Source organism: Sardina pilchardus, chromosome 23, assembly GCF_963854185.1.
Source record: "Sardina pilchardus chromosome 23, fSarPil1.1, whole genome shotgun sequence".
In the NCBI taxonomy this organism is placed as follows: domain Eukaryota; kingdom Metazoa; phylum Chordata; class Actinopteri; order Clupeiformes; family Clupeidae; genus Sardina; species Sardina pilchardus.
The window spans coordinates 831,333-858,832 of record NC_085016.1 but is presented as its reverse complement, the minus strand read 5'-3'; the positions used below and the strand labels follow the sequence as shown (position 1 = coordinate 858,832).

Genomic DNA, 27,500 nt, shown 5'->3' with positions numbered 1-27,500 from the left:
TGTACGCCCACAAGTGTGTTGGTGCAGATTCAGCTCTAATGTGTCCTGCTGTGCGCCCACAACTGAGTTGGTGCAGATTCAGCTCTAATGTGTCCTGCTGTGCGCCCTCAAGTGTGTTGGTGCAGATTCAGCTCTAATGTGTCCTGCTGTACGCCCACAACTGTGCAGATTCAGCTCTAATGTGTCCTGCTGTACGCCCACAACTGTGCAGATTCAGCTCTAATGTATTCAGCTCTAATGTGAGTTGGTGCAAATAGTGAAATTGAAGTGAATCTTTTGGAAGCTCACACTTAAAGAACACATTTACAGGTGATTACTGTTACCTGCCACCATCACATTTACAGGTGATTACTGTTACCTGCCACCATCACATTTACAGGTGATTACTGTTACCTGCCACCATCACATTTACAGGTGATTACCGTTACCTGCCACCATCACATTTACAGGTGATTACTGTTACCTGCCACCATCACATTTACAGGTGATTACTGTTACCTGCCACCATCACATTTACATACAATATCTATACCTCTCTCTTGTTCTGTGGAGAAGGCTCAATAGCCCCTCTCTCGCTGTTAGAGAAGGCTCAATAGCTATACCTCTCTCTTGTTCTGTGGAGAAGGCTCAATAGCCCCTCTCTCTGTTGGAGAAGGCTCAATAGCCTCTCTCTCTCTGTCTCTCTCTGTTGACGGAGGGCTCCAGTCAGAAAGGAGTGTCATGGCGTCCAGTACTGGAGTAAACTCTGGTGCGTGGCTACAGTGTCTCCTCCTGCAGGCTTGCTGCGGTTCCATTTGATTTATGCGCTGACATTTGGATCAGCCACATAAATGACGCCCACTACTACATCCTCTCGCGCCTGTCTGGCTAGATAAACGCAGGAAACGAGGAGCAGACTTCCCTGGAGACGATGCCTTTGGTCTCCTGTTAGTTGGGCGGCGCTGGTTGGCTGGGGTTACTCCAGGGCAGCGTGTGGCTTCCTAATGAGGACCATAGGCTGTGATGGAGGTCAGCCAGCACGCGAGTGTGAATGCCGTCTCGTCCTGCTGTATTACCTCTTCTCTCACCTCTCTCTCCCCTCCCTTTCTCCTCTCTACCTCTCTCCCTCCCTCTCCCTCTCGCTCTCTCTCACCTCTCTCTCTCCCCTCCCTTTCTCCTCTCTCTCTCCCTCTCTCTCCCTCTCTCCCCCTCTCTCTCCCTTTCTCTCTCCCTTGTGCTCTTTCCATTTCCAGTCCAAGGTCTACACGCGCACCCCCACCATCTATCTTGATTTCAAGCTAAAGCAAGGCGCTCAGCATGTGCAGCCAGTACCTGCAGGTAAGACCACTCCACTGCACGGCACTCATCACTCATCACTCCACTCATCACTCCACTCCACTCCACTCCACTCATCACTCCACTCCACTCCACTCATCACTCCACTCATCACTCCATTCATCACTCCACTCCACTCATCACTCCACTCCACTCCACTGCACTCATCACTCCACTCATCACTCCACTCATCACTCCATTCATCACTCCACTCCACTCATCACTCCACTCCACTCCACTCATCACTCCACTCCACTCCACTCCACTCATCACTCCACTCCACTCCACTCATCACTCCACTCCACTCCACTCATCACTCCACTCCACTCCACTCATCACTCCACTCCACTCATCACTCCACTCCACTCATCACTCCACTCCACTCCACTGCACTCCACTCCACTCATCACTCCACTTCACTCATCACTCCACTCTACTCCACTGCACTCCACTGCACGGCACTCATCACTCCACTCCACTCATCACTCCACTCATCACTCCACTCCACTCCACTCATCACTCCACTCATCACTCCACTCCACTCCACTCCACTCCACTCCACTCATCACTCCACTCCACTCCACTCCACTCCACTCATCACTCCACTCCACTCCACTCCACTCCACTCCACTCATCACTCCACTCCACTCCACTCCACTCCACTCCACTCATCACTCCACTCCACTCCACTCATCACTCCACTCCACTCATCACTCCACTCCACTCCACTCCACTCCACTCATCACTCCACTCCACTCCACTCATCACTCCACTCCACTCATCACTCCACTCCACTCATCACTCCACTCCACTCATCACTCCACTCATCACTCCACTCATCACTGCACTCCACTCATCACTGCACTCCACTCCACTCCACTCCACTCCACTCATCACTCCACTCCACTCCACTCCACTCCACTCCACTCCACTCCACTCATCACTCCACTCCACTCATCACTCCACTCCACTCCACTCATCACTCCACTCCACTCATCACTCCACTCCACTCATCACTCCACTCCACTCATCACTCCACTCCACTCCACTCATCACTCCACTCCACTCCACTCATCACTCCACTCCACTCATCACTCCACTCCACTCATCACTCCACTCCACTCCACTCCACTCATCACTCCACTCCACTCCACTCATCACTCCACTCCACTCCACTCATCACTCCACTCCACTCCACTCCACTCCACTCATCACTCCACTGCACTCATCACTCCACTCCACTCATCACTCCACTCCACTCCACTCCACTCCACTCCACTCATCACTCCACTCCACTCCACTCCACTCCACTCATCACTCCACTCCACTCCACTCCACTCATCACTCCACTCCACTCCACTCCACTCCACTCATCACTCCACTCATCACTCCACTCATCACTCCACTCCACTCCACTCATCACTCCACTCCACTCATCACTCCACTCATCACTCCACTCATCACTCCACTCATCACTCCACTCATCACTCCACTCCACTCCACTCCACTCCACTCCACTCCACTCCACTCCACTCATCACTCCACTCCACTCCACTCCACTCCACTCATCACTCCACTGCACTCATCACTCCACTCCACTCATCACTCCACTCCACTCATCACTGCACTCCACTCCACTCATCACTCCACTCATCACTCCACTCCACTCCACTCCACTCATCACTCCACTCCACTCCACTCCACTCCACTCCACTCATCACTCCACTCATCACTCCACTCCACTCATCACTCCACTCATCACTCCACTCATCACTCCACTCATCACTCCACTCATCACTCCACTCCACTCATCACTCCACTCATCACTCCACTCATCACTCCACTCCACTCCACTCATCACTCCACTCCACTCATCACTCCACTCCACTCATCACTCCACTCCACTCCACTCCACTCCACTCATCACTCCACTCCACTCCACTCCACTCCACTCCACTCCACTCATCACTCCACTCCACTCCACTCATCACTCCACTCATCACTCCACTCATCACTCCACTCCACTCCACTCATCACTCCACTCATCACTCCACTCATCACTCCACTCCACTCATCACTCCACTCCACTCCACTCCACTCCACTCCACTCCACTCCACTCATCACTCCACTCCACTCCACTCCACTCCACTCCACTCATCACTCCACTCATCACTCCACTCCACTCATCACTCCACTCATCACTGCACTCCACTCCACTCCACTCATCACTCCACTCATCACTCCACTCCACTCATCACTCCACTCCACTCATCACTCCACTCCACTCCACTCCACTCCACTCCACTCATCACTCCACTCCACTCCACTCATCACTCCACTCATCACTCCACTCATCACTCCACTCCACTCCACTCCACTCATCACTCCACTCCACTCATCACTCCACTCATCACTCCACTCCACTCCACTGCACTCATCACTCCACTCCACTCCACTCATCACTCCACTCCACTCATCACTCCACTCCACTCCACTCCACTCATCACTCCACTCATCACTCCACTCCACTCATCACTGCACTCCACTCCACTCCACTCCACTCATCACTCCACTCATCACTCCACTCATCACTCCACTCCACTCCACTCATCACTCCACTCCACTCATCACTCCACTCCACTCCACTCCACTCCACTCCACTCATCACTCCACTCCACTCATCACTCCACTCCACTCCACTCCACTCATCACTCCACTCCACTCATCACTCCACTCCACTCATCACTCCACTCCACTCCACTCATCACTCCACTCATCACTCCACTCATCACTCCACTCCACTCCACTCCACTCATCACTCCACTCCACTCCACTCATCACTCCACTCCACTCCACTCCACTCCACTCCACTCCACTCCACTCCACTCCACTCCACTCATCACTGCACTCCACTCCACTCATCACTCCACTCCACTCCACTCATCACTCCACTCCACTCATCACTCCACTCCACTCCACTCCACTCCACTCCACTCCACTCATCACTCCACTCATCACTCCACTCCACTCATCACTCCACTCATCACTCCACTCCACTCCACTCATCACTCCACTCCACTCCACTCCACTCCACTCCACTCATCACTCCACTCCACTCCACTCCACTCCACTCCACTCATCACTCCACTCCACTCCACTCCACTCCACTCCACTCATCACTGCACTCCACTCATCACTCCACTCATCACTCCACTCCACTCCACTCATCACTCCACTCATCACTCCACTCCACTCCACTCATCACTCCACTCATCACTGCACTCCACTCATCACTCCACTCATCACTCCACTCCACTCCACTCATCACTCCACTCATCACTCCACTCCACTCCACTCATCACTCCACTCCACTCCACTCCACTCCACTCCACTCATCACTCCACTCATCACTCCACTCCACTCATCACTCCACTCCACTCCACTCATCACTCCACTCCACTCATCACTCCACTCCACTCATCACTCCACTCCACTCATCACTCCACTCCACTCATCACTCCACTCCACTCATCACTCCACTCCACTCATCACTCCACTCCACTCCACTCATCACTCCACTCATCACTCCACTCCACTCATCACTCCACTCCACTCCACTTCACTCATCACTCCACTCATCACTGCACTCCACTCCACTCATCACTCCACTCCACTCCACTCATCACTCCACTCCACTCATCACTCCACTCCACTCCACTCCACTCCACTCCACTCCACTCCACTCCACTCCACTCATCACTCCACTCCACTCCACTCCACTCCACTCCACTCATCACTGCACTCCACTCATCACTCCACTCATCACTCCACTCCACTCATCACTCCACTCATCACTCCACTCCACTCCACTCATCACTCCACTCATCACTCCACTCCACTCCACTCATCACTCCACTCATCACTCCACTCCACTCATCACTCCACTCCACTCCACTCCACTCCACTCATCACTCCACTCCACTCCACTCATCACTCCACTCATCACTCCACTCCACTCATCACTCCACTCCACTCCACTCCACTCCACTCATCACTCCACTCCACTCATCACTCCACTCCACTCCACTCCACTCCACTCATCACTCCACTCATCACTCCACTCCACTCATCACTCCACTCCACTCCACTCATCACTCCACTCCACTCATCACTCCACTCCACTCATCACTCCACTCCACTCATCACTCCACTCCACTCCACTCATCACTCCACTCATCACTCCACTCCACTCCACTCATCACTCCACTCCACTCCACTTCACTCATCACTCCACTCCACTGCACTCCACTCCACTCCACTCCACTCATCACTCCACTCATCACTCCACTCCACTCCACTCATCACTCCACTCCACTCCACTTCACTCCACTCCACTCCACTCATCACTCCACTCATCACTCCACTCCACTCCACTCCACTCCACTCCACTCCACTCCACTCCACTCATCACTCCACTCATCACTCCACTCCACTCCACTCCACTCCACTGCACTCCACTCCACTCCACTCCACTCCACTCCACTGCACGGCTGGCCAAGTGTCCACTGCAGTGCAGGCACCACATGGCTGGCCAAAGGGCACAGTGTTCAGATCATTTCAGCCAAATCTGAATCTCAGTGCTGCCATATGGCACTTCATAGCTTTAGATCAGTACGTTGCTTGTTAACAGACTTTGTACTTTGCCTGCCATCTAAATTGGGGCCTTCCATGTTGTTGTTAACTTTGGCAACTTTACAGCAGTTCGTCAGGGTCCATGAAGACACAGGAACCACTGGTCATGTCTGCACTGTGTTCAAGATTAATCCGTGTACTCCAGTCTCCTCCTTTACTTTTCCATCGTGAATTCACGCTTGATCCAGAGCCCTTGTAGCTGCACTCTTCTTCCTGCATCGGCCTAATATGGGCGTGCACTCTTCTTCCTGCATCGGCCTAATATGGGCGTGCATTCTTCTTCCTGCATCGGCCTAATATGGGCGTGTCAGGGCAGGAAGCTCATGCATCTTCACAATGGTGCACAGGAAGTCTGAGGTTTCTCCCTTCACTAAGATTCTCAACTATGAATGTGCACGGATAAGTCATGTTCCCTCTTAGATCTGAACTATAAATGTGCACGGATAAGTCATGTTCCCTCTTAGATCTCAGCTATGAATGTGCACGGATAAGTCATGTTCCCTCTTAGATCTCAACTATAAATGCGCACGGATAAGTCATGTTCCCTCTTATATCTCAACTATAAATGTGCACGAATAAGTCATGTTCCCTCTTAGATCTCAGCTATGAATGTGCACGGATAAGTCATGTTCCCTCTTAGATCTCCATTCACTCCCCACCCCACTCTCTCTTTTAGAATCTACACGACATTTCCAACTCTCGTACAGCAATGAAAGTAGAAATAACATGGGCCTGCTAATGATGTAGCCAATACCCATTTATCAGGTTACCCCAACCATCAACTGCATACAGTATGCTATAACTTCTGCACTGTTAATCTTTATTTCAAAATCTATTCAATATATAGGAAATGATGAAAGAATCAGGAGTGGGAGAGTATTGCATAACGGCGTGTGTGAAGTGGTGCCCAGAGCGCTGGTGTGTGTGAATGCTGCTGAATGGCTCATGTGATCAGTGGTGGAGACGGCCAGAGATGTGTGCATGGCTGTGGTGTGGAGTCACATGGCCACTCATAAATCCTCACAGAAAAGTCGGTGTGTGCTTGGACACACGCAATCGATTCATCCTGTTACATCACAGCATCGTGAAGGTCACTTCCCTCCAGCAGCAGAAGGCATTCACTGTGGAATTACAGCATACAGCATCTGTATTGATACTCTGGTTGGCCACAATCAGCGCAGACGTGCATTGGTCACACAGAAGGTCAGGGGTTTCTTAAGGGTAATGCTTTAGAGTAGTCCTGTGGGTTTGGGATTAAGATAGGATAATGCTCTAGAGTAGTCCTGTGGGTTTGGGATTAAGGTACTGTAGGATAATGCTCTAGAGTAGGCCTGTGGGTTTGGGATTAAGATAGGATAATGCTCTAGAGTAGTCCTGCGGGTTTGGGATTAAGATAGGATAACGCTCTAGAGTAGTCCTGTGGGTTTGGGATTAAGATAGGATAACGCTCTAGAGTAGTCCTGTGGGTTTGGGATTAAGATACTGTAGGATAATGCTACAGAGTACAGTCCTGTGGGTTTGGGATTAAAGTACAATCCTGCGGGTTTGGGATTAAGGTAGGATTTTAAAGAGGAACTATGCAGGTTTGGCGTTTGCTGTTATCTCGTTTTACGCTTGCAGGTTTCTCTGCAGAGTCTCCCCTACAGCTTTAGTGTGTATATTTTACAACACTCCTCAATCGGTCAGTCTGCCTTTTCATGAGCGTCATTGTGAGGCTGTGAGACTTTCTGTTTGTCAGTGCACCGGCCCGGTGGCACAACCTGTGTGTGTGTGTGTGTGTGTGTGTGTGTGTGTGTGTGTGTGTGAGTGCACCGGCCCGGTGGCACACACTTGCAAGTGTGGTCTTTCCACTCAGAGGCGCTAGGGGGAAGCAAGACAGCCATCATTCAACCCGGAATAAGTAAAATAATCATTCCAATTACTCCAGTCAGTTACGGTAAATTAAGCTAAAAACTTGCAAAGTTCACCTTTAAGGATGATGCTCTGTAGTATAACCTTGTGGGGTCTGAGATTAAGATATCTGTGTGATTAAAATATGCTTCTGTCGATGTTTCTTTCAGGATGGATAGCATTTATCTACACTCTCTCGGGGTCGCTGTGTGTTGGTGAGTTGCCGTTGGAAATGTCATTTTCTGGTTTACCTCTTTTTCTGTCACAACTACAAAGGCCTAGTTCCCTTTCAGCCAGCGTGGACTACTTTAGTTCACATCTCACAGTGGAGCTAGCAGGTGTCTCTATCTGATCATTGTATTTGCTTCCTCCCCCTCTGTAGGACATCTGACATTAAAGTTGAAGCCTCTTTGTGATCTCAGGCCAATGGCTACTCCCCAGCTTTGGAAAGGCCAAACCCTTCATGTTTTCATTTATGGTCACTATTTGATTATTTCCAGATTTAAAATGGCTGGAAACACACTTCCAAAAAAGGAGCTAGAATTAACCTCTACAGAGCTGGGAACCTACCCTCCATTTGAACTGCCTCTAACGCTCCACTGTTGTGCTATGTTTTGCTAATGGCAGTGTTGCTCCATGTAGTGTTTGTTACTGTAAGCTCACTCTGTGGTGGGGAGGAAAACAGGCTGGATGCTGGTGTTGATTGTGTTCAGCTGTGCTGCTTGGGCAACGTCCTGTTTAGGCTTGTTCTCTAGCCTGTTGAGGAGGGAACTATTTTCCTAGATCCTTCTAGAATTCAACGCAAACAATCTATAGTTTCAGTATTCTGTATACAGTCTGTGGGGAAAACCTCTGAGGGCAATTGTCACATTGTAATGCAGAACTCTTAGTTCACCGAACATTCTAATCACATATTTGTGAGCGTACTCCTCAGGCTAAAAGTTTCATTCTTCTCAGAGCTGAAAGAGTCACTGATCTCAACATTAATGAGATGTCTGAGGGAGACGAGCTGCCGTGTCACCCTGCACTATCACAGGCCCTCCTCTCCTCGCCTGCCATGACAACAAGCACTCTCTGTTTGTTTGGACATTCTGGGTCTGTCTCCATTTAAGAGTGTATGTCAACATGTTATTCTGATAAATTCACTTCCAATCCGTCACCTTTCTGGCTGGGAATTGTTTTCCTATCAGGCACCTAACAAAAGTCTCATTCTTTAGTACACTGGTTTAGTGGACTGGCTTAGTACACATACTGGTGTAGGACACTGGTAGACTGGTTTAGTAGGCAGGTTTAGTAGACAGGTTTAGTGGACTGGTTTAGTGAACTGGTTTAGTGGACTGGTTTAGTGGACAGGTTTAGTGGACTGGTTTAGTAGGCAGGTTTAGTGGACTGGTTTAGTGGACTGGTTTAGTAGGCAGGTTTTAGTGGACTGGTTTAGTGGACTGGTTTAGTGGACTGGTTTAGTGGACAGGTTTTAGTGGACTGGTTTAGTAGGCAGGTTTTAGTGGACTGGTTTAGTGGACTGGTTTAGTAGACAGGTTTAGTGGACTGGTTTAGTAGACTGGTTTAGTGGACTGGTTTAGTAGACAGCTTTAGCAGACTGGTTTAGTAGACAGGTTTAGCAGACTGGTTTTGTCTGTATGATTCCTCATGATTCAGGCGTAGGGGCCTAATTGTGTTCAGAGGCCTCAAAAGGGAAAGCGTTTCCTTGGCAAAGAGGCCAGCTGAGTGAAGAAGCCGCTGTATTACCATACGGCCTTACATGAGCGCAACAGCAGCTGTGTCCTGTAAACAGAGACACCACAACAGAGCTGAGCGCTGAGGCCTTAGCGTCACACTGGCCACAGGAAGTTTGGTGAGCGTTTGAGGAAGAGCGTGATCATTATCTACCGCTTGTTTGTTGTGACTGTTTTTTGAAGTGGACTGCGGTTTTCACATCATCATTGCTTGTGTTCTTGTGCTTGTGTTCAGGTCCAGCTGTAGTGTGCTTGTGTTCATGTGCTTGTGTGCAGGTCCAGCTGTAGTGTGCTTGTGTTCTTGTGCTTGTGTTCTTGTGCTTGTGTTCTTGTGCTTGTGTTCATGTGCTTGTGTTCAGGTGCTTGTGTTCTTGTGCTTGTGTTCAGGTCCAGCTGTGGACCAGCGGCGAATAGAGCCCCATCACACGTTAGTGCTGGAAGATGGAGATTCCATTCAAGTGGAGAATAAGGTGCTTAACATCAGTTCAGTTTACTTTAACAGCAGGGGATGGACTCATTCAAGTGGAGAATAAGGTGCTTAACATCAATTCAGTTTACTTTAACAGCAGGGCATGGACTCGTCTAAAAATGTACAACCTATTATATGAACAGAAAAAACTCAAATGTTTCAGCTGTGAAAGTACAGCTTGGTCTGCACATTTGCTCCCATTTCTGCATCGTAAGAGAACTAAATACAGCATGTCTCCCTTTCTCACAGGCAACGGAGGACTCCCATTTTGTACTGATTGCTGGAGAACCGATTGATGAACCAGTGGTTCAACATGGTAGTGCTACTTCACAACACCACTCAGCCTAGGGGAGATGTATCCATGGGAACTCTTTGGGCCTATTCGGTTATTAAGTGATGATGCATTAAGTTAGGGATAATGTATTGCCAAATCGAGAAAAGAGGCTTACACAATGTGTTGTTAAAAATAACTTGGTCACCGTTTCGTGGCTTGAGCTGACAAAATAAATAGTTGGCCACACAGCTAAAACCTGACAGTTTCAGGTGTTATAGTATGTGGCAAGGTCTTACTATCAGACTTTCACTTTCAATGAAATTCCATTGCAATAAGCGAACGGAATTCTTGCGGAACGATAGGAAAACCGTGAATAAAAAATACAAAACTTAATACTTTGCAGCAGTAATAATTTAGATTTCTAAAACGGATAGTTCCGGTCCTTGACTGTGATTGGCTGAATCGTGCTCAATGCCGTTGTATATAGCACGATAAACACACACCTTGACCGCATATCGTTCTATAGTAATGCGCCACCACAAAACTAGCACAAAAGTTAGAGCGCCTGCATCTCGTTGTTGCATGGCAACCATTCATATGGAGGGAATATATTTCTTTGCGGAAGAATGATTATCTATGAATACATCGTCACTTTTTCGTTGTTGTGCTTTTGTTTCATGAAATCTTGCTAGATCGACGTAGTAACTGTTTTAGAAAAGCAATAAGCCACTTGAGTCTGTGCATGTGTGGCTAGTGAGTGTTGAGAGTGTTGACATGGGCTTGTTGTTTTTGTCTGTAGGGCCGTTTGTCATGAACACAGAGGAGGAGATCGTACAAGCCATCAGAGACTATCGAACGAAAACCAACGGCTTTGAGAGGGCAAAGGCCTGGAGATCTAAAATTGCTCACTAGTGGCTCAAGTCCCTAAAATGACCACTCTAACACATCTGTGTAGCGTTGCTGTGGGAGTCAAAGTGTGTGTGTGTGTGTGTGTGTGTATTGCTGTCATCTCTCAGGCATTAAAATATTTATCAGAAGTTGCTTGTACATCATTTCCAACACGTGTTCACAAGCTGCTCCAGAAAAACAGCAGCCTGCAACCCTCCATTAAGCGCTCCTGCAGTCCATCAGCTCATTAGCGTGCTCTCAAGCCATTAGATTGCAGTGTGTGTGTGTGTGTGTGTGCGCGTGTGTGCGTGTGTGTACGTGTGTGTGTGTGTGTGTGTGTGTGTGTGTGTGTGTGTGTGTGCGTGTGCGTGTGTGTGTGTATCCACTGTGAGTTATTCCACTCAGCGTTGCATTTCACATTACAAGCTCATTTGGGGAGTGACGTGGGACAGCAGCGCGGCAGTGGCTCCTCCCACAAACTCCAGACAATCAGACGGCTTTGGGTTGGGACACGGGCCAGGACCAGGGAGAGAGAGAGAGAGAGAGAGAGGGAGGGGAGAGAGAGAGAGGGAGAGGGGAGAGAGAGAGAGAGAGAGAGGGAGAGGAGAGGGAGAGAGAGAGGAGTGGAGAGAGGGAGGAGTGGAGAGGGGGAGAGAGGAGTGGAGAGAGGGAGAGGGGGGGAGAAAAGGATAGAGCGAGAGGAGTGGAGAGGGGGAGAGAGAGGCGGGGGGAGAGAGGAGTGGAGAGAGGAAGAGAGAAGAGAGAGAGGAGTGGAGAGAGGAAGAGAGAGAGGAGTGGAGAGAGCGAGAGGAGAGGAGAGAGAGAAAGGGGTGGAGAGAGGGGGGGAGAGAGGGATAGAGCGAGAGGAGTGGAGAGAGGGGTCTGGACTGCATTTAAAGCACATGTTCTTGTGGGTTGGGCTCATGGAGAGTTGATCCGGGGGTTGGGAATCCGGCGACGACTCGGTAACCAGACGACCTGAGACGTCCCAGACAGCTGGCCAGTGGGGAGGGTCACTGAGTCCTGCGGCAGCCCCTTGCACTCCCACACGCCGGACACACACACACACGCTGGACACACAAACACACCCCGGATACACACACACACACACACACACACACACACACACACACACACACACACACACACAGCCTGACACATCCACACACCCACATCCCTGACTTGCGCAAATGCACACGCACACCACGGACTTGCGTGCATGCACACATCCACTCAGACACAGAGACACGCACACACGGACACCCAAAACCACACACACGGATCTGAGGACATTGAGCTGGAGCTGGAGCTCAGATGCTGAAGACAGACGTCAGTCCCAGCAGAGGAGGCGACCTCAGACACTGACGAGACACACAGCCAGTGAGGAAGAGATCTCTCTGCTGAAAGCTGCCAGCCTCTAACGTCTCGTTCAGACACTCTCCAGGAGTGTGTGTGTGTGTGTGTGTGTGTGTGTGTGTGTGTGCTTCTCGTTCACAGACACTCTCCTGGAGCTTGTTGGAAGTAGAGGGAGTGTTTTCTTTCTCCTTCCTTTTTTAAAGAGGGAACTCCATTTTGCGTCTGGTGAGGTGTCTCAGCTCGGCAGCTTCTTCCCCCACATCCTCATTCACTGGCCTGGGGCTTCACGCGTGTGTGTGTGTGTGTGTGTGTGTGGTCTCAGGGTTGTCCAGAGACAACTGGGGTCCTCCTCTGTGTCCAGTGCAGAGTGCGTTCTCTCTCTCTGGCTCCAGCACAGGATGTGGACTCCGACTCGAGTGCTGCTGCACATGATGCTGCTGGGAGTCCTGAGGCTGATGCTGGCCGCCAAGGAGCACACCGTGAGTACTGACCCGTCTGTACTTATTCACACTTGAGTCAGTTAGAGAGAGTACTGACCCGTCTGTACTTATTCACACTTGAGTCAGTTAGAGAGAGTACTGACCCGTCTGTACTTATTCACACTTGAGTCAGTTAGAGTGAGTACTGACCCGTCTGTACTTATTCACACTTCAGTCTGTTACAGTGAGTACTGACCCTGCCGCACTTATTCACACTTGAGTCAGTTAGAGTGAGTACTGACCCGTCTGTACTTATTCACACTTGTGTCAGTTACAGTGAGTACTGACCCGTCTGTACTTATTCACACTTGAGTCAGTTACAGTGAGTACTGACCCGTCTGTACTTATTCACACTTCAGTCTGTTACAGTGAGTACTGACCCGTCTGTACTTATTCACACTTCAGTCTGTTACAGTGAGTACTGACCCTGCCGCACTTATTCACACTTGAGTCAGTTAGAGTGAGTACTGACCCGTCTGTACTTATTCACACTTCAGTCAGTTAGAGTGAGTACTGAATCTGCCCACTCACACTTCAGTCTGTGTACAGAACTGTACTGCCCAGGCTGCATTGGGCTCTAACGGTTGCATCCGCCAATGTTCGTCCGTTGTTTTCCCATTCACTTTACATTCACTTGATGCCGCACTGAATTGTGGGTCCGATGCGTTGCCTGGGATACGTTGCCTCCGCTAAAATGTTGAGACATTTTCAACTTTTGACGCGCCAGCCAATGAAATTAAGTTTATGCAAATTTTCGAACACTGACAAACCAATCAGTACGCGTTTATGGAAATATGCTGACATTGATGAAAATGATGCATACGTTGGCGGACGCAAGTGTGTGACTGCACTGTTACTCACACTTCGGTCAGTTTACAGAGTGAGTGTACTGCCCAGGCTGCATTGGGCTCTTACTCACACTTCCATCAGTTTACAGAGTGAGTGTACTGCCCAGGCTGCATTGGGCTCTTACTCACACTTCCGTCAGTTTACAGAGTGAGTGTACTGCCCAGGCTGCATTGGGCTCTTACTCACACTTCCGTCAGTTTACTCCTTTTCCCTTTCGAGGGATGACTGAACATTAACACAAAGTGACTCATTAGGCTGTCTAATGTATTGCGTTCAAATTGCATTTGAAATACTCTGTAGGTTATCTCCTAGTCTGTCCAATGTGAATGTTTGAATGAGTTGTGTTTCTGAGCACATGATAAGCGGTTGGAGCTGAATGAGTTGTGTTTGAGCTGTTGGAGCTGAATGAGTTTGTTTGAGCATATTGTGCACTGGAGCTGAATGAGTTGTGTTTGAGATGAGCTGATGGAGCTGAATGAGTTGTGTTTGAGATGAGCTGATGGAGCTGAATGAGTTGTGTTTGAGCTGATGGAGCTGAATGAGTTGTGTTTGAGCTGATGGAGCTGAATGAGTTGTGTTTGAGCTGATGGAACTACATGAGTTGTGTTTGAGCTGATGGAGCTGAATGAGTTGTGTTTGAGCTGATGGAGCTGAATGAGTTGTGTTTGAGCTGATGGAGCTACCTGAGTTGTGTTTGAGCTGATGGAGCTGAATGAGTTGTGTTTGAGCTGATGGAGCTGAATGAGTTGTGTTTGAGATGAGCTGATGGAGCTGAATGAGTTGTGTTTGAGCTGATGGAGCTACATGAGTTGTGTTTGAGCTGATGGAGCTGAATGAGTTGTGTTTGAGATGAGATGATGGAGCTACATGAGTTGTGTTTGAGCTGATGGAGCTGAATGAGTTGTGTTTGAGCTGAATGAGTTGTGTTTGAGTTGTGTTTGAGCTGATGGAGCTGAATGAGTTGTGTTTGAGCATATTGTCAGCTGTTGGAGTTAAATGTTATAAATGAATGAATGAAGTTAGTGGGCCGACTGAACCAGGGGATGAGATCTTGGCCGCTCTGCTGAATGACTGGACTGATGGCTGTGTTGTTGCAGCACATGCACTGGCCCCAGGCTGCAGGGACTGATGGCGGTGTTGTTGCAGCAGCATGCACTGGCCCCAGGCTGCAGGCATTACAGTGCGTCCTCTCAGCTGTTACTGTCCTCTCAGCTGTTACTGTCCTCTCGGTGGCTGGTGCTTACGTAAGGACATGTTGCATGTGAAACAGTCTGATGTCGTGTTAGCGTAAAGAGGAAGCGTGGGGGCACTTCAACAATGTATCCGGACATCAACGCACTTCAACACTGTGCATTTTGTGTTGCTCACCCCCTTCTACTCTTCTCCTCCCACAGTGAGAGAGAGACAAGAGACTTACACACACACACACACACACACACACAGTGAGAGAGAGACAAGAGACTTACACACACACACACACACACACACACAGTGAGAGAGAGACAAGAGACTTACACACACACACACATACACAAATAGTCACACAATAAATGTTAGCGATTGGTTATGGCAGATCCAGAGTGGCTCTGGGCAGATCCAATAGTTTAAAACTTCAACAGAGTACCTGCATTCAAGAAAGTTAGCGCTTGGCCATGGCAAGTGGCCAGACTCTCTGTACATTATGAAATACGTACGAGAGTTTGTTAGGACCAGGCTAGTAAATGACTGCTATAGAAAGAAATGGCTGATCTTTAATGTAATGTCTACATTGCCCATTATCAACAACTACTCATCCAATGTTCCAAAGGCACATTCTGTGTACTAGTCTGATATCATAAATATAGATATAAAAACCAATGCAACTGATCTGCTATTCTGGGTATAATAGAATGTCTAAGTGACCCCAAACTTTTGAATGGTAGTGTACACACTAGGGCTGGGCAATACAACGATAACGATATGTATCTCGATAGACACGTACTCGATATCATTAGAAAATGTGTTCCAACACACATAGAACGTTTTTTTTTTTTTTTGCAACACTGCCCGCTTTCCCTCTCGTGTGCGCTCAATGGGCACATTTAAGCCAAATAAAACATTCACAATCGTGAAAGCAATGACGCGTAGAAGACGACTAGCTAAATTATTATTCAATCTCTTTAGCATTAGCGTGCTGCACATGTTTGATTAAAACTTGCATTCAAGTTGACTGATCATCTCAATACCAATGTTTTCCAACTCCAAGACTCAAGGGCCTGTCCCAAGGAGAAAAAGTATTAGCCTACCTTGAAACTTGATAACACATGTGTGGAAACTGAACAGTAGACTATGATGAGCTAGTCAACTATGCTACTTTGTTTTTCATTTTGTATAATATTTTGAGGCTTCAACCAGATAGCTGAATTAAAGAAGTGGAGTTGAAATATGAATAGTAGGCTATAATCTGCATAAAGTGTGCTGTCATGATGCTGTCATAAAGATGTACTGTATATTCTTTACATATTGTGTTTCAAATAAAGACAATATTTTTCTACACCTTATTGTTTATAAGAAATCCTTCACATGATTAAAAAGGTGACTCTTTGGTGTTCCAGGAGATGCAATGATAACTGTGGGTGCACCTAAATTGTGTGCTGTTTTGGTGCGCAAAAGTTAGGCACACCAGTGCAACCAACGCCCAGCACCTAAACGCCATCAAGACAGAACTCAGGCAGTGGCATAGTACATAGCCAAGACAGAACTCAGGCAGTGGCATAGTACATAGCCAAGACAGAACTCAGGCAGTGGCATAGTACATAGCCAAGACAGAACTCAGGCAGTGGCATAGTACATAGCCAAGGGCATGCGTCCTTGCCTACCATCAGAGGAAGGTTCAATTCAAAATAAAAATGTTTACATTTAGTGTTTTTCGCTCCTGTTCCTTATTTTGAACAGGTCATAATGTTTCAATAATTATCAATATTGACCGATATTCAATACTTATATCGTAATACAAGGCATATCGTCCAGCCATAGTGCACACACACACACACACACACACACACACTCACTCACTCACATACTCACTCACTCACTCACTCACTCTCTTTCACACACACACACACACACACACACACACACACACACAGACACACACATGTAGAGACAAACTGGAAAACCCAAAAAAACTGGAAAACCCCAAACCTTTGAATAATAGTGTACACACACACACACACACACAGAGAGAGACACACACACACACACACACACACACACAGACACACACACATACACACACAAACACACACACACACACACACACACACACACACACACACACACACACACACACACAATTACAGATCCAAACAGTAATGGAAACGCTGTAGGTTTGTGCAAAATGCGATCAAACATGGTACGTACTACTATCTATGGGTAGATATGACATCTTCGTCTCCAAATGGACAAACTATAGCAGAGATTGAGCAGTACTTTAAAAGTCTCTTTGCACTTGGTTTGCATAACCCACGCAGTTGTAACCCCCGCAGAGCAAGTTTATGCACATGACCCAGGCTTCCAAATACAAGCACAATTAATTTACAATGAAAACCAAGATCTGTGATCGTCTCAGTGAGTGGCTGATATTTTAACATTTTAGAGTTAAAACTCTTTAACTCTAGAACAATTCCTTGTTCATGCTTTTCTTTTTCACCCTGCCCTCTTGCATGTTGTTGTTGGGCTTTGTCTTAAGTGAAAGCAGGCGACTCCACCCACCATATTAAACGGATCAGAGCGCTCCTGTCACCAGTTGAACTCAGGAGAAGAAAGCAAACAGAAACTGGTGCTGACGAGTGTGTATTATGCACCACAGACACTGGTGCTGACGAGTGTGTATTGTGCACGACAGACACTAGTGCTGACTGCTGACGAGTGTGTATTGTGCACGACAGACACTAGTGCTGACTGCTGACGAGTGTGTATTGTGCACGACAGACACTAGTGCTGACTGCTGACGAGTGTGTATTGTGCACGACAGACACTAGTGCTGACTGCTGACGAGTGTGTATTGTGCACGACAGACACTAGTGCTGACTGCTGACGAGTGTGTATTGTGCACGACAGACACTAGTGCTGACTGCTGACGAGTGTGTATTGTGCACCACAGACACTAGTGCTGACTGCTGACGAGTGTGTATTGTGCACGACAGACACTGGTGCTGACGAGTGTGTATTGTGCACCACAGACACTAGTGCTGACTGCTGACGAGTGTGTATTGTGCACGACAGACACTAGTGCTGACTGCTGACGAGTGTGTATTGTGCACGACAGACACTAGTGCTGACTGCTGACGAGTGTGTATTGTGCACGACAGACACTAGTGCTGACGAGTGTGTATTGTGCACGACAGACACTAGTGCTGACGAGTGTGTATTGTGCACGACAGACACTAGTACTGACGAGTGTGTATTGTGCACGACAGACACTAGTGCTGACGAGTGTGTATTGTGCATGACAGGCTTCCCTGGTGCTGACGAGTGTGTATTGTGCACAACAGACACTAGTGCTGACGAGTGTGTATTGTGCACGACAGGCTTCCCTGGTGCTGACGAGTGTGTATTGTGCACGACAGACAGTAGTGCTGACGAGTGTGTATTGTGCTCGACAGGCTTCCCTGGTGCTGACGAGTGTGTATTGTGCATGACAGACACTAGTGCTGACGAGTGTGTATTGTGCACGACAGACACTAGTACTGACGAGTGTGTATTGTGCACGACAGGCTTCCCTGGTGCTGACGAGTGTGTATTGTGCACTACAGACACTAGTGTAGTGCTGACGAGTGTGTATTGTGCACGACAGGCTTCCCTGGTGCTGACGAGTGTGTATTGTGCACGACAGGCTTCCCTGGTGCTGACGAGTGTGTATTGTGCACGACAGGCTTCCCTGGTGCTGACGAGTGTGTATTGTGCACGACAGACACTAGTGCTGACTGCTGACGAGTGTGTATTGTGCACGCCAGACACTAGTGCTGACGAGTGTGTATTGTGCACGACAGTGCTGACGAGTGTGTATTGTGCACGACAGACACTAGTGCTGACGAGTGTGTATTGTGCACGACAGACACTAGTACTGACGAGTGTGTATTGTGCACGACAGGCTTCCCTGGTGCTGACGAGTGTGTATTGTGCACGACAGACACTAGTGCTGACGAGTGTGTATTGTGCACGACAGACACTAGTACTGACGAGTGTGTATTGTGCACGACAGACACTAGTGCTGACTGCTGACGAGTGTGTATTGTGCACGACAGACACTAGTGCTGACGAGTGTGTATTGTGCACGACAGACACTAGTGCTGACGAGTGTGTATTGTGCACGACAGACACTAGTGCTGACGAGTGTGTATTGTGCACGACAGGCTTCCCTGGTGCTGACGAGTGTGTATTGTGCACGACAGACACTACTGTAGTGCTGACGAGTGTGTGTTGTGCACGACAGGCTTCCCTGGTGCTGACGAGTGTGTGTTGTGCACGACAGGCTTCCCTGCCCTGGCCTCCACACTTCAACTTTCCATCCTCTCTGCTCTGCGGCTTCTCCGACTCGTAAAGGGATAAGAGGAGAACCCCCCCCCCCCAACACACACACACACACACACACACACACACACTCCGCTGCACTGTTGAGCCCACTCCCTTATGTAGTAAACATTTAAGGCTTGTAATTGCTCAAAATGATGTCCTATTTTGAAATCAGGTGATGTGAATTTTATAGTTTTAATCAGACGACATGAATTTTATAGTTTTAATCAGGCGACGTGAGTATTCTAGAGTTTTAATCAGGCGACGTATATACAGTATTATAGTTTTAATCAGGCGACGTATATACAGTATTATAGTTTTAATCAGGCAACGTATATATTATAGTTTTAATCAGGCGACGTATATTATAGTTTTAATCAGGCAACGTGAATATTCTAGAGTTTTAATGAGCATGTGGTGTGCATTACCGTAGAGAGGCATATATACACAATGGTGTGCATTACTGTGGAGGCATAATACGCAATGGTGTGCATTACTGTAGAGAGGCATAACACGTAATGGCTGCTTTTACAGGCGTGCCCTCTTCACACACACACACACACACACACACACATGCCCTCTTCTCTTCTCGCTGGAGATCGCTGCACTTGTGCTCCGTGCCTCACCCAGGCCGCTGTGTGTGAGCGTGCGCGCGCGCGCGCGTGTGTGTGTGTGCCTGAGCCCAGGACGCTCTGTGTGTCTGTGTGTCTGTGTGTGTGTGTGTGTGTGTGTGTGTGTGTGTGTGTGTGTGTGTGTGTGTGTGTGTGTGTGTCTGTGTCTGTGTCTGTGTGTCTGTGTGTGTGTGTGTGTGTGTGTGTGTGTGTGTTCGTGTGGAAAATCAAAGTCTCCTGTTGTTTCTGGTGCTGAGTGTGTTGCACAAGTGCTCTAATGGTCTCCTGGGTGCCGTGACGATCGCGGCTCGTACGGAAATGAGCAGCAGAAAGCAGAAAGCAGAAAGCGTTCCTCTCCTCGCCGCTCAGCCGTTGGGGGGGGGGGGGGGTGAAGGGGGGGGGGGGGGGGGGGGGGGCGTGTAAGAGAGGGTGCCCTGCAGCTGTTCCAGTTCATGAGGTGCTCGTTAAAAAAGCACAGCTCTCACTGAAACAACGGCAATCATCTGTGGCCACAGTTGTGGGTCTCCCTTCCCCCGCTGGCCTGATGCAACACACACACACACACACACACACACACACACACACACTGCCTGATTCCCCCCACACACACACACACACACACTGCCTGATCCCCCCCCCCCCCCACACACACACACACTGCCTGATCCCCCCCCCCCCCACACACACACACACACTGCCTGATCCCCCCCCCCCCACACACACACACACACTGCCTGATCCCCCCCCCACACACACACACTGCCTGATCCCCCCCCCCACACACACACACACACTGCCTGATCCCCCCCCCCCCTGCTCCAGAGCCCCTGCACAGGTGCACCATGGGAAGATGGCTGTCTGTGGCTCCAGCTGCTCAACATGTGCCCATCGATATAGAAACCTTACACTCAAGGAGTAAAACATCTTACACTCAAGGAGTAAAACATCTTACACTCAAGGAGTAAAGCATCTTACACTCAAGGAGTTAAACATCTTACACTCAAGGAGTAAAGCATCTTACACTCAAGGAGTTAAACATCTTACACTCAAGGAGTAAAACATCTTACACTCAAGGAGTTAAACATCTTACACTCAAGGAGTAAAGCATCTTACACTCAAGGAGTAAAACATCTTACACTCAAGGAGTAACACATCTTACACTCAAGGAGTAAAGCATCTTACACTCAAGGAGTAACACATCTTACACTCAAGGAGTAACACATCTTACACTCAAGGAGTAAAGCATCTTACACTCAAGGAGTAAAACATCTTACACTCAAGGAGTAAAACATCTTACACTCAAGGAGTAAAGCATCTTACACTCAAGGAGTAAAGCATCTTACACTCAAGGAGTAACACATCTTACACTCAAGGAGTAACACATCTTACACTCAAGGAGTAAAGCATCTTACACTCAAGGAGTAACACATCTTACACTCAAGGAGTAAAACATCTTACTCTCTGGGAGTAAAGCATCTTACACTCAAGGAGTAAAACATCTTACGCTCAAGGAGTAAAACATCTTACTCTCTGGGAGTAACACATCTTACACTCAAGGAGTAAAGCATCTTACACTCAAGGAGTAACACATCTTACACTCAAGGAGTAAAACATCTTACTCTCTGGGAGTAAAGCATCTTACACTCAAGGAGTAAAACATCTTACGCTCAAGGAGTAAAACATCTTACACTCAAGGTGCTTAAAGGATGATTTCGGTATTTTACACTTTAAGTCCGTTTTCTGTATTGCCTAGCATGAAAACGAGTGTTTGAGACCGAAATCTCGATGATTGAGCCCTTTTGTGGAATTTGGCAGATTTAGAATGAAGCTCTGTATGGCTTTAACATTGCTCGCTTTGTGCATGCTCTATTCTGTCCTTAAAACACCCCTAAACATTCGTTTTTACAAGCGTTTTTAAGAGCTGGACTATGCACAGAAGTGTCTTCTAGAGAGTGAGAAGATGCACTAACTAAGCCCATAAAGTCCTACGGGAGATTCTGTAAGTGCTGCTGTGTCTCCTGATCAGAGAGTCTGTGCTACAACCAGCAGCTTGTGCGGAGCACTCTGCTGCCCCCGTGTGGCTGAAACAGGAACAGGCCAGAGCTGCTCGTTGAGCTCACAGCCTATTCCTACAGCATCACCTGCTCCATAAATAAGTGACCGCAGTAGGAGTGACCGCAGCAGGAGTGACCACAGGACGGCAGTAGGAGTGACCACAGTAGGAGTGACCACAGTGGGAGTGACCACAGTGGGAATGACCACAGTAGGAGTGACCGCAGTAGGAGTGACCGCAGTAGGAGTAGGAGTGACCGCAGTGGGTGTGACCACAGTGGGAGTAGGAGTGACCACAGTAGAAGTGACCGCAGTGGGTGTGACCACAGTGGGAGTAGGAGTGACCACAGTGGGAGTGACCGCAGTGGGTGTGACCACAGTGGGAGTAGGAGTGACCACAGTGGGAGTGACGGCAGTGGGAGTGACCACAGTAGGAGTGACGGCAGTGGGAGTAGGAGTGACCGCAGTGGGTGTGACCACAGTGGGAGTAGGAGTGACCACAGTAGAAGTGACCGCAGTGGGTGTGACCACAGTGGGAGTAGGAGTGACCACAGTGGGAGTGACCGCAGTGGGTGTGACCACAGTGGGAGTAGGAGTGACCACAGTGGGAGTGACGGCAGTGGGAGTGACCACAGTAGGAGTAGGAGTGACCACAGTGGGAGTGACGGCAGTAGGAGTGACCACAGTAGGAGTGACGGCAGTGGGAGTGACCACAGTAGGAGTGACCACAGTAGGAGTGACCACAGTAGGAGTGACGGCAGTGGGAGTGACTGCAGTGGGTCAACAGCACCTCCTGCTCCATAAATAAGTGACCGCAGCAGGAGTGACCGCAGTGGGAGTGACGGCAGTGGGAGTGACCACAGTGGGAGTGACGGCAGTGGGAGTAGGAGTGACCGCAGCAGGAGTGACCACAGTAGGAGTGACCGCAGTAGGAGTGACCGCAGTAGGAGTGACCACAGTAGGAGTGACCACAGTAGGAGTGACCGCAGTAGGAGTGACCGCAGTAGGAGTGACCACAGTGGGAGTGACCACAGTGGGAGTGACCACAGTGGGAGTAGGAGTGACCGCAGTGGGAGTGACCACAGTGGGAGTGACTGCAGTGGGTCAACAGCACCTCCTGCTCCATAAATAAGTGACCGCAGCAGGAGTGACCGCAGTAGGAGTGACCGCAGTGGGAGTGACCACAGTGGGAGTAGGAGTGACCGCAGTGGGTGTGACCACAGTGGGAGTGACCGCAGTAGTAGGAGTGACCACAGTAGGAGTGACCACAGTGGGAGTAGGAGTGACCGCAGTAGGAGTGACCGCAGTGGGAGTGACCACAGTAGGAGTGACCACAGCAGTAGGAGTGACCACAGTGGGAGTGACCACAGCAGTAGGAGTGACCACAGTGGGAGTAGGAGTGACCACAGTGGGAGTGACCACAGTAGGAGTGACCGCAGTGGGTCAACAGCACCTCCTGGTCCATCAATAAGTGACCGCAGTAGGAATGACTACAGTGGGGCAACTTCTCTCATGCGGAGTCAGACAGAATGTTTTGGAAAGATTGTGTCTAGTTGTCCATAACTTATACATACTGCATTTATGCTATAGCCGTATTCTACTTCCTTATACTGTACAGTACATACTGCATTTATGCTATAGCCGTATTCTACTTCCTTATACTGTACATACTGCATTTATGCTATAGCCGTATTCTACTTCCTTATACTGTACAATACATACTGCATTTATGCTATAGCCGTATTCTACTTCCTTATACAGTACATACTGCATTTATGCTATAGCCGTATTCTACTTCCTTATAATGTACATACTGCATTTATGCTATAGCCTTATTCTACTTCCTTATACTGTACAGTACATACTGCATTTATGCTATAGCCGTATTTTACTTCCTTATACTGTACATACTGCATTTATGCTATAGCCGTATTCTACTTCCTTATACTGTACAGTACATACTGCATTTATGCTATAGCCGTATTCTACTTCCTTATACTGTACATACTGCATTTATGCTATAGCCGTATTCTACTTCCTTATAATGTACATACTGTATTTATGCTATAGCCGTATTCTACTTCCTTATACTGTACATACTGCATTTATGCTATAGCCGTATTCTACTTCCTTATAATGTACATACTGCATTTATGCTATAGCCTTATTCTACTTCCTTATACTGTACATACTGCATTTATGCTATAGCCGTATTCTACTTCCTTATACTGTACAGTACATACTGCATTTATGCTATAGCCGTATTCTACTTCCTTATACTGTACATACTGCATTTATGCTATAGCCGTATTCTACTGCCCTTCATTCTATTCTCACTATTCTGTGTTTGTATTCTTTTTATGTTATTGTTGAGTGTCGTACTTTGAGAGCAAAGACAAACTGGAGTCAAATTCCTTGTTTGTTTACGCAAACGTGGCCAATAAAGCTGAGAAGTGTGGACAGGTTTTATCAAATCTCTTAAAGACGTGTTCTAAGGCCAGTCAAATAACATTGTGGGTTCCATGCAGAACCCGATTCTATCTTCCCAGGAGCGCTGGATCCAAGAGATGCGGGACGCCTCGAGTCTGGACGAGGTCCTGCGGCTGACCAACTACGCCGACTGGAGGCTGTGGAGGTGCCGTCTGAAGCTGAAGCTCAAGAGCTCGGACGCAGCGCAGCTGATGGAGGAGCGCACCCCCCCACACCGCTCCACCCGCTACGCCTCCCCCACCTACAGCCTGGAGATCCTCAATGGTACACACACACACACACACACACACACACACACACACACACACACCCCCACATCGCTCCACCCGCTACGCCTCCCCCACCTACAGCCTGGAGATCCTCAATGGTACACACACACACACACACACACACACACACACACACCCCCCCACACCGCTCCACCCGCTACGCCTCCCCCACCTACAGCCTGGAGATCCTCAATGGTACACACACACACACACACACACACACACACACACACACACACACCCCCCCACACCGCTCCACCCGCTACGCCTCCCCCACCTACAGCCTGGAGATCCTCAATGGTACACACACACACACACACACACACACACACACACACACACACACACACACACACACACACACATCGCTCCACCCGCTACGCCTCCCCCACCTACAGCCTGGAGATCCTCAATGGCACACACACACACACACACACACACACACACACACACACACACACCCACATCGCTCCACCCGCTACGCCTCCCCCACCTACAGCCTGGAGATCCTCAATGGTACACACACACACACACACACACACACACACACACACACACACACACCCACATCGCTCCACCCGCTACGCCTCCCCCACCTACAGCCTGGAGATCCTCAATGGTACACACACACACACACACACACACACACACACACACACACACACACACACACACACACACACACACACACACACCCACATCGCTCCACCCGCTACGCCTCCCCCACCTACAGCCTGGAGATCCTCAATGGTACACACACACACACACACACACACACACACACACACACACACACACACCCACATCGCTCCACCCGCTACGCCTCCCCCACCTACAGCCTGGAGATCCTCAATGGTACACACACACACACACACACACACACACACACACACACACACACACCCACATCGCTCCACCCGCTACGCCTCCCCCACCTACAGCCTGGAGATCCTCAATGGTACACACACACACACACACACACACACACACACACACACACCCCACACCGCTCCACCCGCTACGCCTCCCCCACCTACAGCCTGGAGATCCTCAATGGTACACACACACACACACACACACACACACACACACACACACACACACACACACACACATCGCTCCACCCGCTACGCCTCCCCCACCTACAGCCTGGAGATCCTCAATGGTACACACACACACACACACACACACACACACACACACACACACACACACACACCGCTACGCCTCCCCCACCTACAGCCTGGAGATCCTCAATGGTACACACACACACACACCTGACACCTACAGCCTGGAGATTCTCAATGGTAGACACACACACACACACACACACACACACACACACACACGTTATAACCCTGACACTTGCTTCTTGATGGTACACACACACTCTAACCCTCTCCTCCTCCCCTCCTCTCCTCCCCTCTCCTCTCCTCTCCTCCTCTCCTCTCCTCCTCCTCTCCTCCCCTCTCCTCATCTCCTCTCCTCTCTCCTCCTCTCCTCCCCTCCTCTCCTCCCCTCTCCTCTCCTCCTCCTCTCCTCCTCTCCTCTCTCCTCCTCTCCTCTCCCTTCCTCTCCTCCTCCTCTCCTCCCCTCTCCTCTCCTCCTCTCCTCTCCTCCTCCTCTCCTCCTCTCCTCCTCTCCTCCCCTCCCCTCTCCTCTCCTCTCCTCTCCTCCTCTCCTCCCCTCTCCTCTCCTCTCCTCTCCTCCTCTCCTCTCTCCTCCTCAGCTATTAAGGACGAGTGGGAGAAGACCCAGTGCATGCCCAGGGAGACCTGTGTGGACGTTGCCACGGAGATGGGCTCCCCGACAGACATCTTCTTCAAGCCGCAGTGTGTGTCCGTCTTCAGGTGTAACGGCTGCTGCAACAAGGAGGGCGTCACCTGCCGCAACACCAGCACCACCTACGTCAACAAGACCGTGAGTCCCGCACCGCGGGGGAGGGCGTACGGAACATCACTCCTAGTCCCGCACCGCGGGGGAGGGCGCACGGAACATCACTCCTAGTCCCGCACCGCGGGGGAGGGCGCACGGAACATCACTCCTAGGCCTTTTCCACCCACAGAGAACCGGCTCCGTTCCCGTTGGCGAACCAACATTTCAACCGTTCAGAGCGTCTCCACCAAACAAAAGCTGACACAGAAGAGAACACATGCTACAGTTGACTATGAAGACGAATATAAAATCATCTTTTGGAAATTGATCTTAATGCCTTAAAATTAAAAAGTAGGAAATATCCAACCTTTAAGGACATCAATTTTCTTTGTGAATGAATAATGTATCGACAACATATCACACTAAAAAATCAGGCCCGATCCGGTGTAGGTTGCTTGTTAATGTCAGATGGCTGCCGGTTGTCATTTTTCCGGTATTCCCGTTTTTCGATCCCATTAAAATGAATGGGGAATTATTTATTTGCATTTTTTTTCCCGCGCCTGTTTTTTTAAGCATTGTCGACATAATAGAAGTCATTAGCTACGTTAGGTAATCAACCTGGTTAGATTGTTAACATAGTTAGCATTGTTAGCATAAATGCTAGAAATCATCAGCTAAGTTAGCTAATCAACCTGAGGT

General features: G+C 49.1%; 2 protein-coding genes across 4 annotated transcripts in view; both read left to right on the top strand.

Moving 5' to 3' along the window:
- The window catches only part of pir (pirin), a 20,674-nt gene extending 9,261 nt beyond the window's left edge, over nucleotides 1–11,413 (top strand). The window contains exons 5-9 of one of the 2 annotated variants that reach the window (XR_009937006.1): nucleotides 1,233–1,317; nucleotides 8,068–8,112; nucleotides 10,021–10,167; nucleotides 10,352–10,418; nucleotides 11,176–11,247. Coding sequence is in view for 1 of the 2 variants with exons in the window: in XM_062527499.1 (XP_062383483.1) it covers nucleotides 1,233–1,317; nucleotides 8,068–8,112; nucleotides 10,021–10,103; nucleotides 10,352–10,418; nucleotides 11,176–11,288 (393 nt within the window). In the remaining variant the exon portion in view is untranslated. Of the gene's footprint in view, nucleotides 1–1,232; nucleotides 1,318–8,067; nucleotides 8,113–10,020; nucleotides 10,168–10,351; nucleotides 10,419–11,175 lie in introns of both variants that reach the window. The other variant, XM_062527499.1, reaches the window with a different exon arrangement.
- Nucleotides 11,414–12,408: 995 nt separating this feature from the next.
- The window catches only part of vegfd (vascular endothelial growth factor D), a 21,974-nt gene continuing 6,882 nt past the window's right edge, over nucleotides 12,409–27,500 (top strand). For both annotated transcript variants that reach the window (XR_009937005.1, XM_062527498.1), the window contains exons 1-3: nucleotides 12,409–13,099; nucleotides 24,696–24,921; nucleotides 26,656–26,846. Coding sequence is in view for 1 of the 2 variants with exons in the window: in XM_062527498.1 (XP_062383482.1) it covers nucleotides 13,019–13,099; nucleotides 24,696–24,921; nucleotides 26,656–26,846 (498 nt within the window). In the remaining variant the exon portion in view is untranslated. The remainder of the gene's footprint in view (nucleotides 13,100–24,695; nucleotides 24,922–26,655; nucleotides 26,847–27,500) is intronic.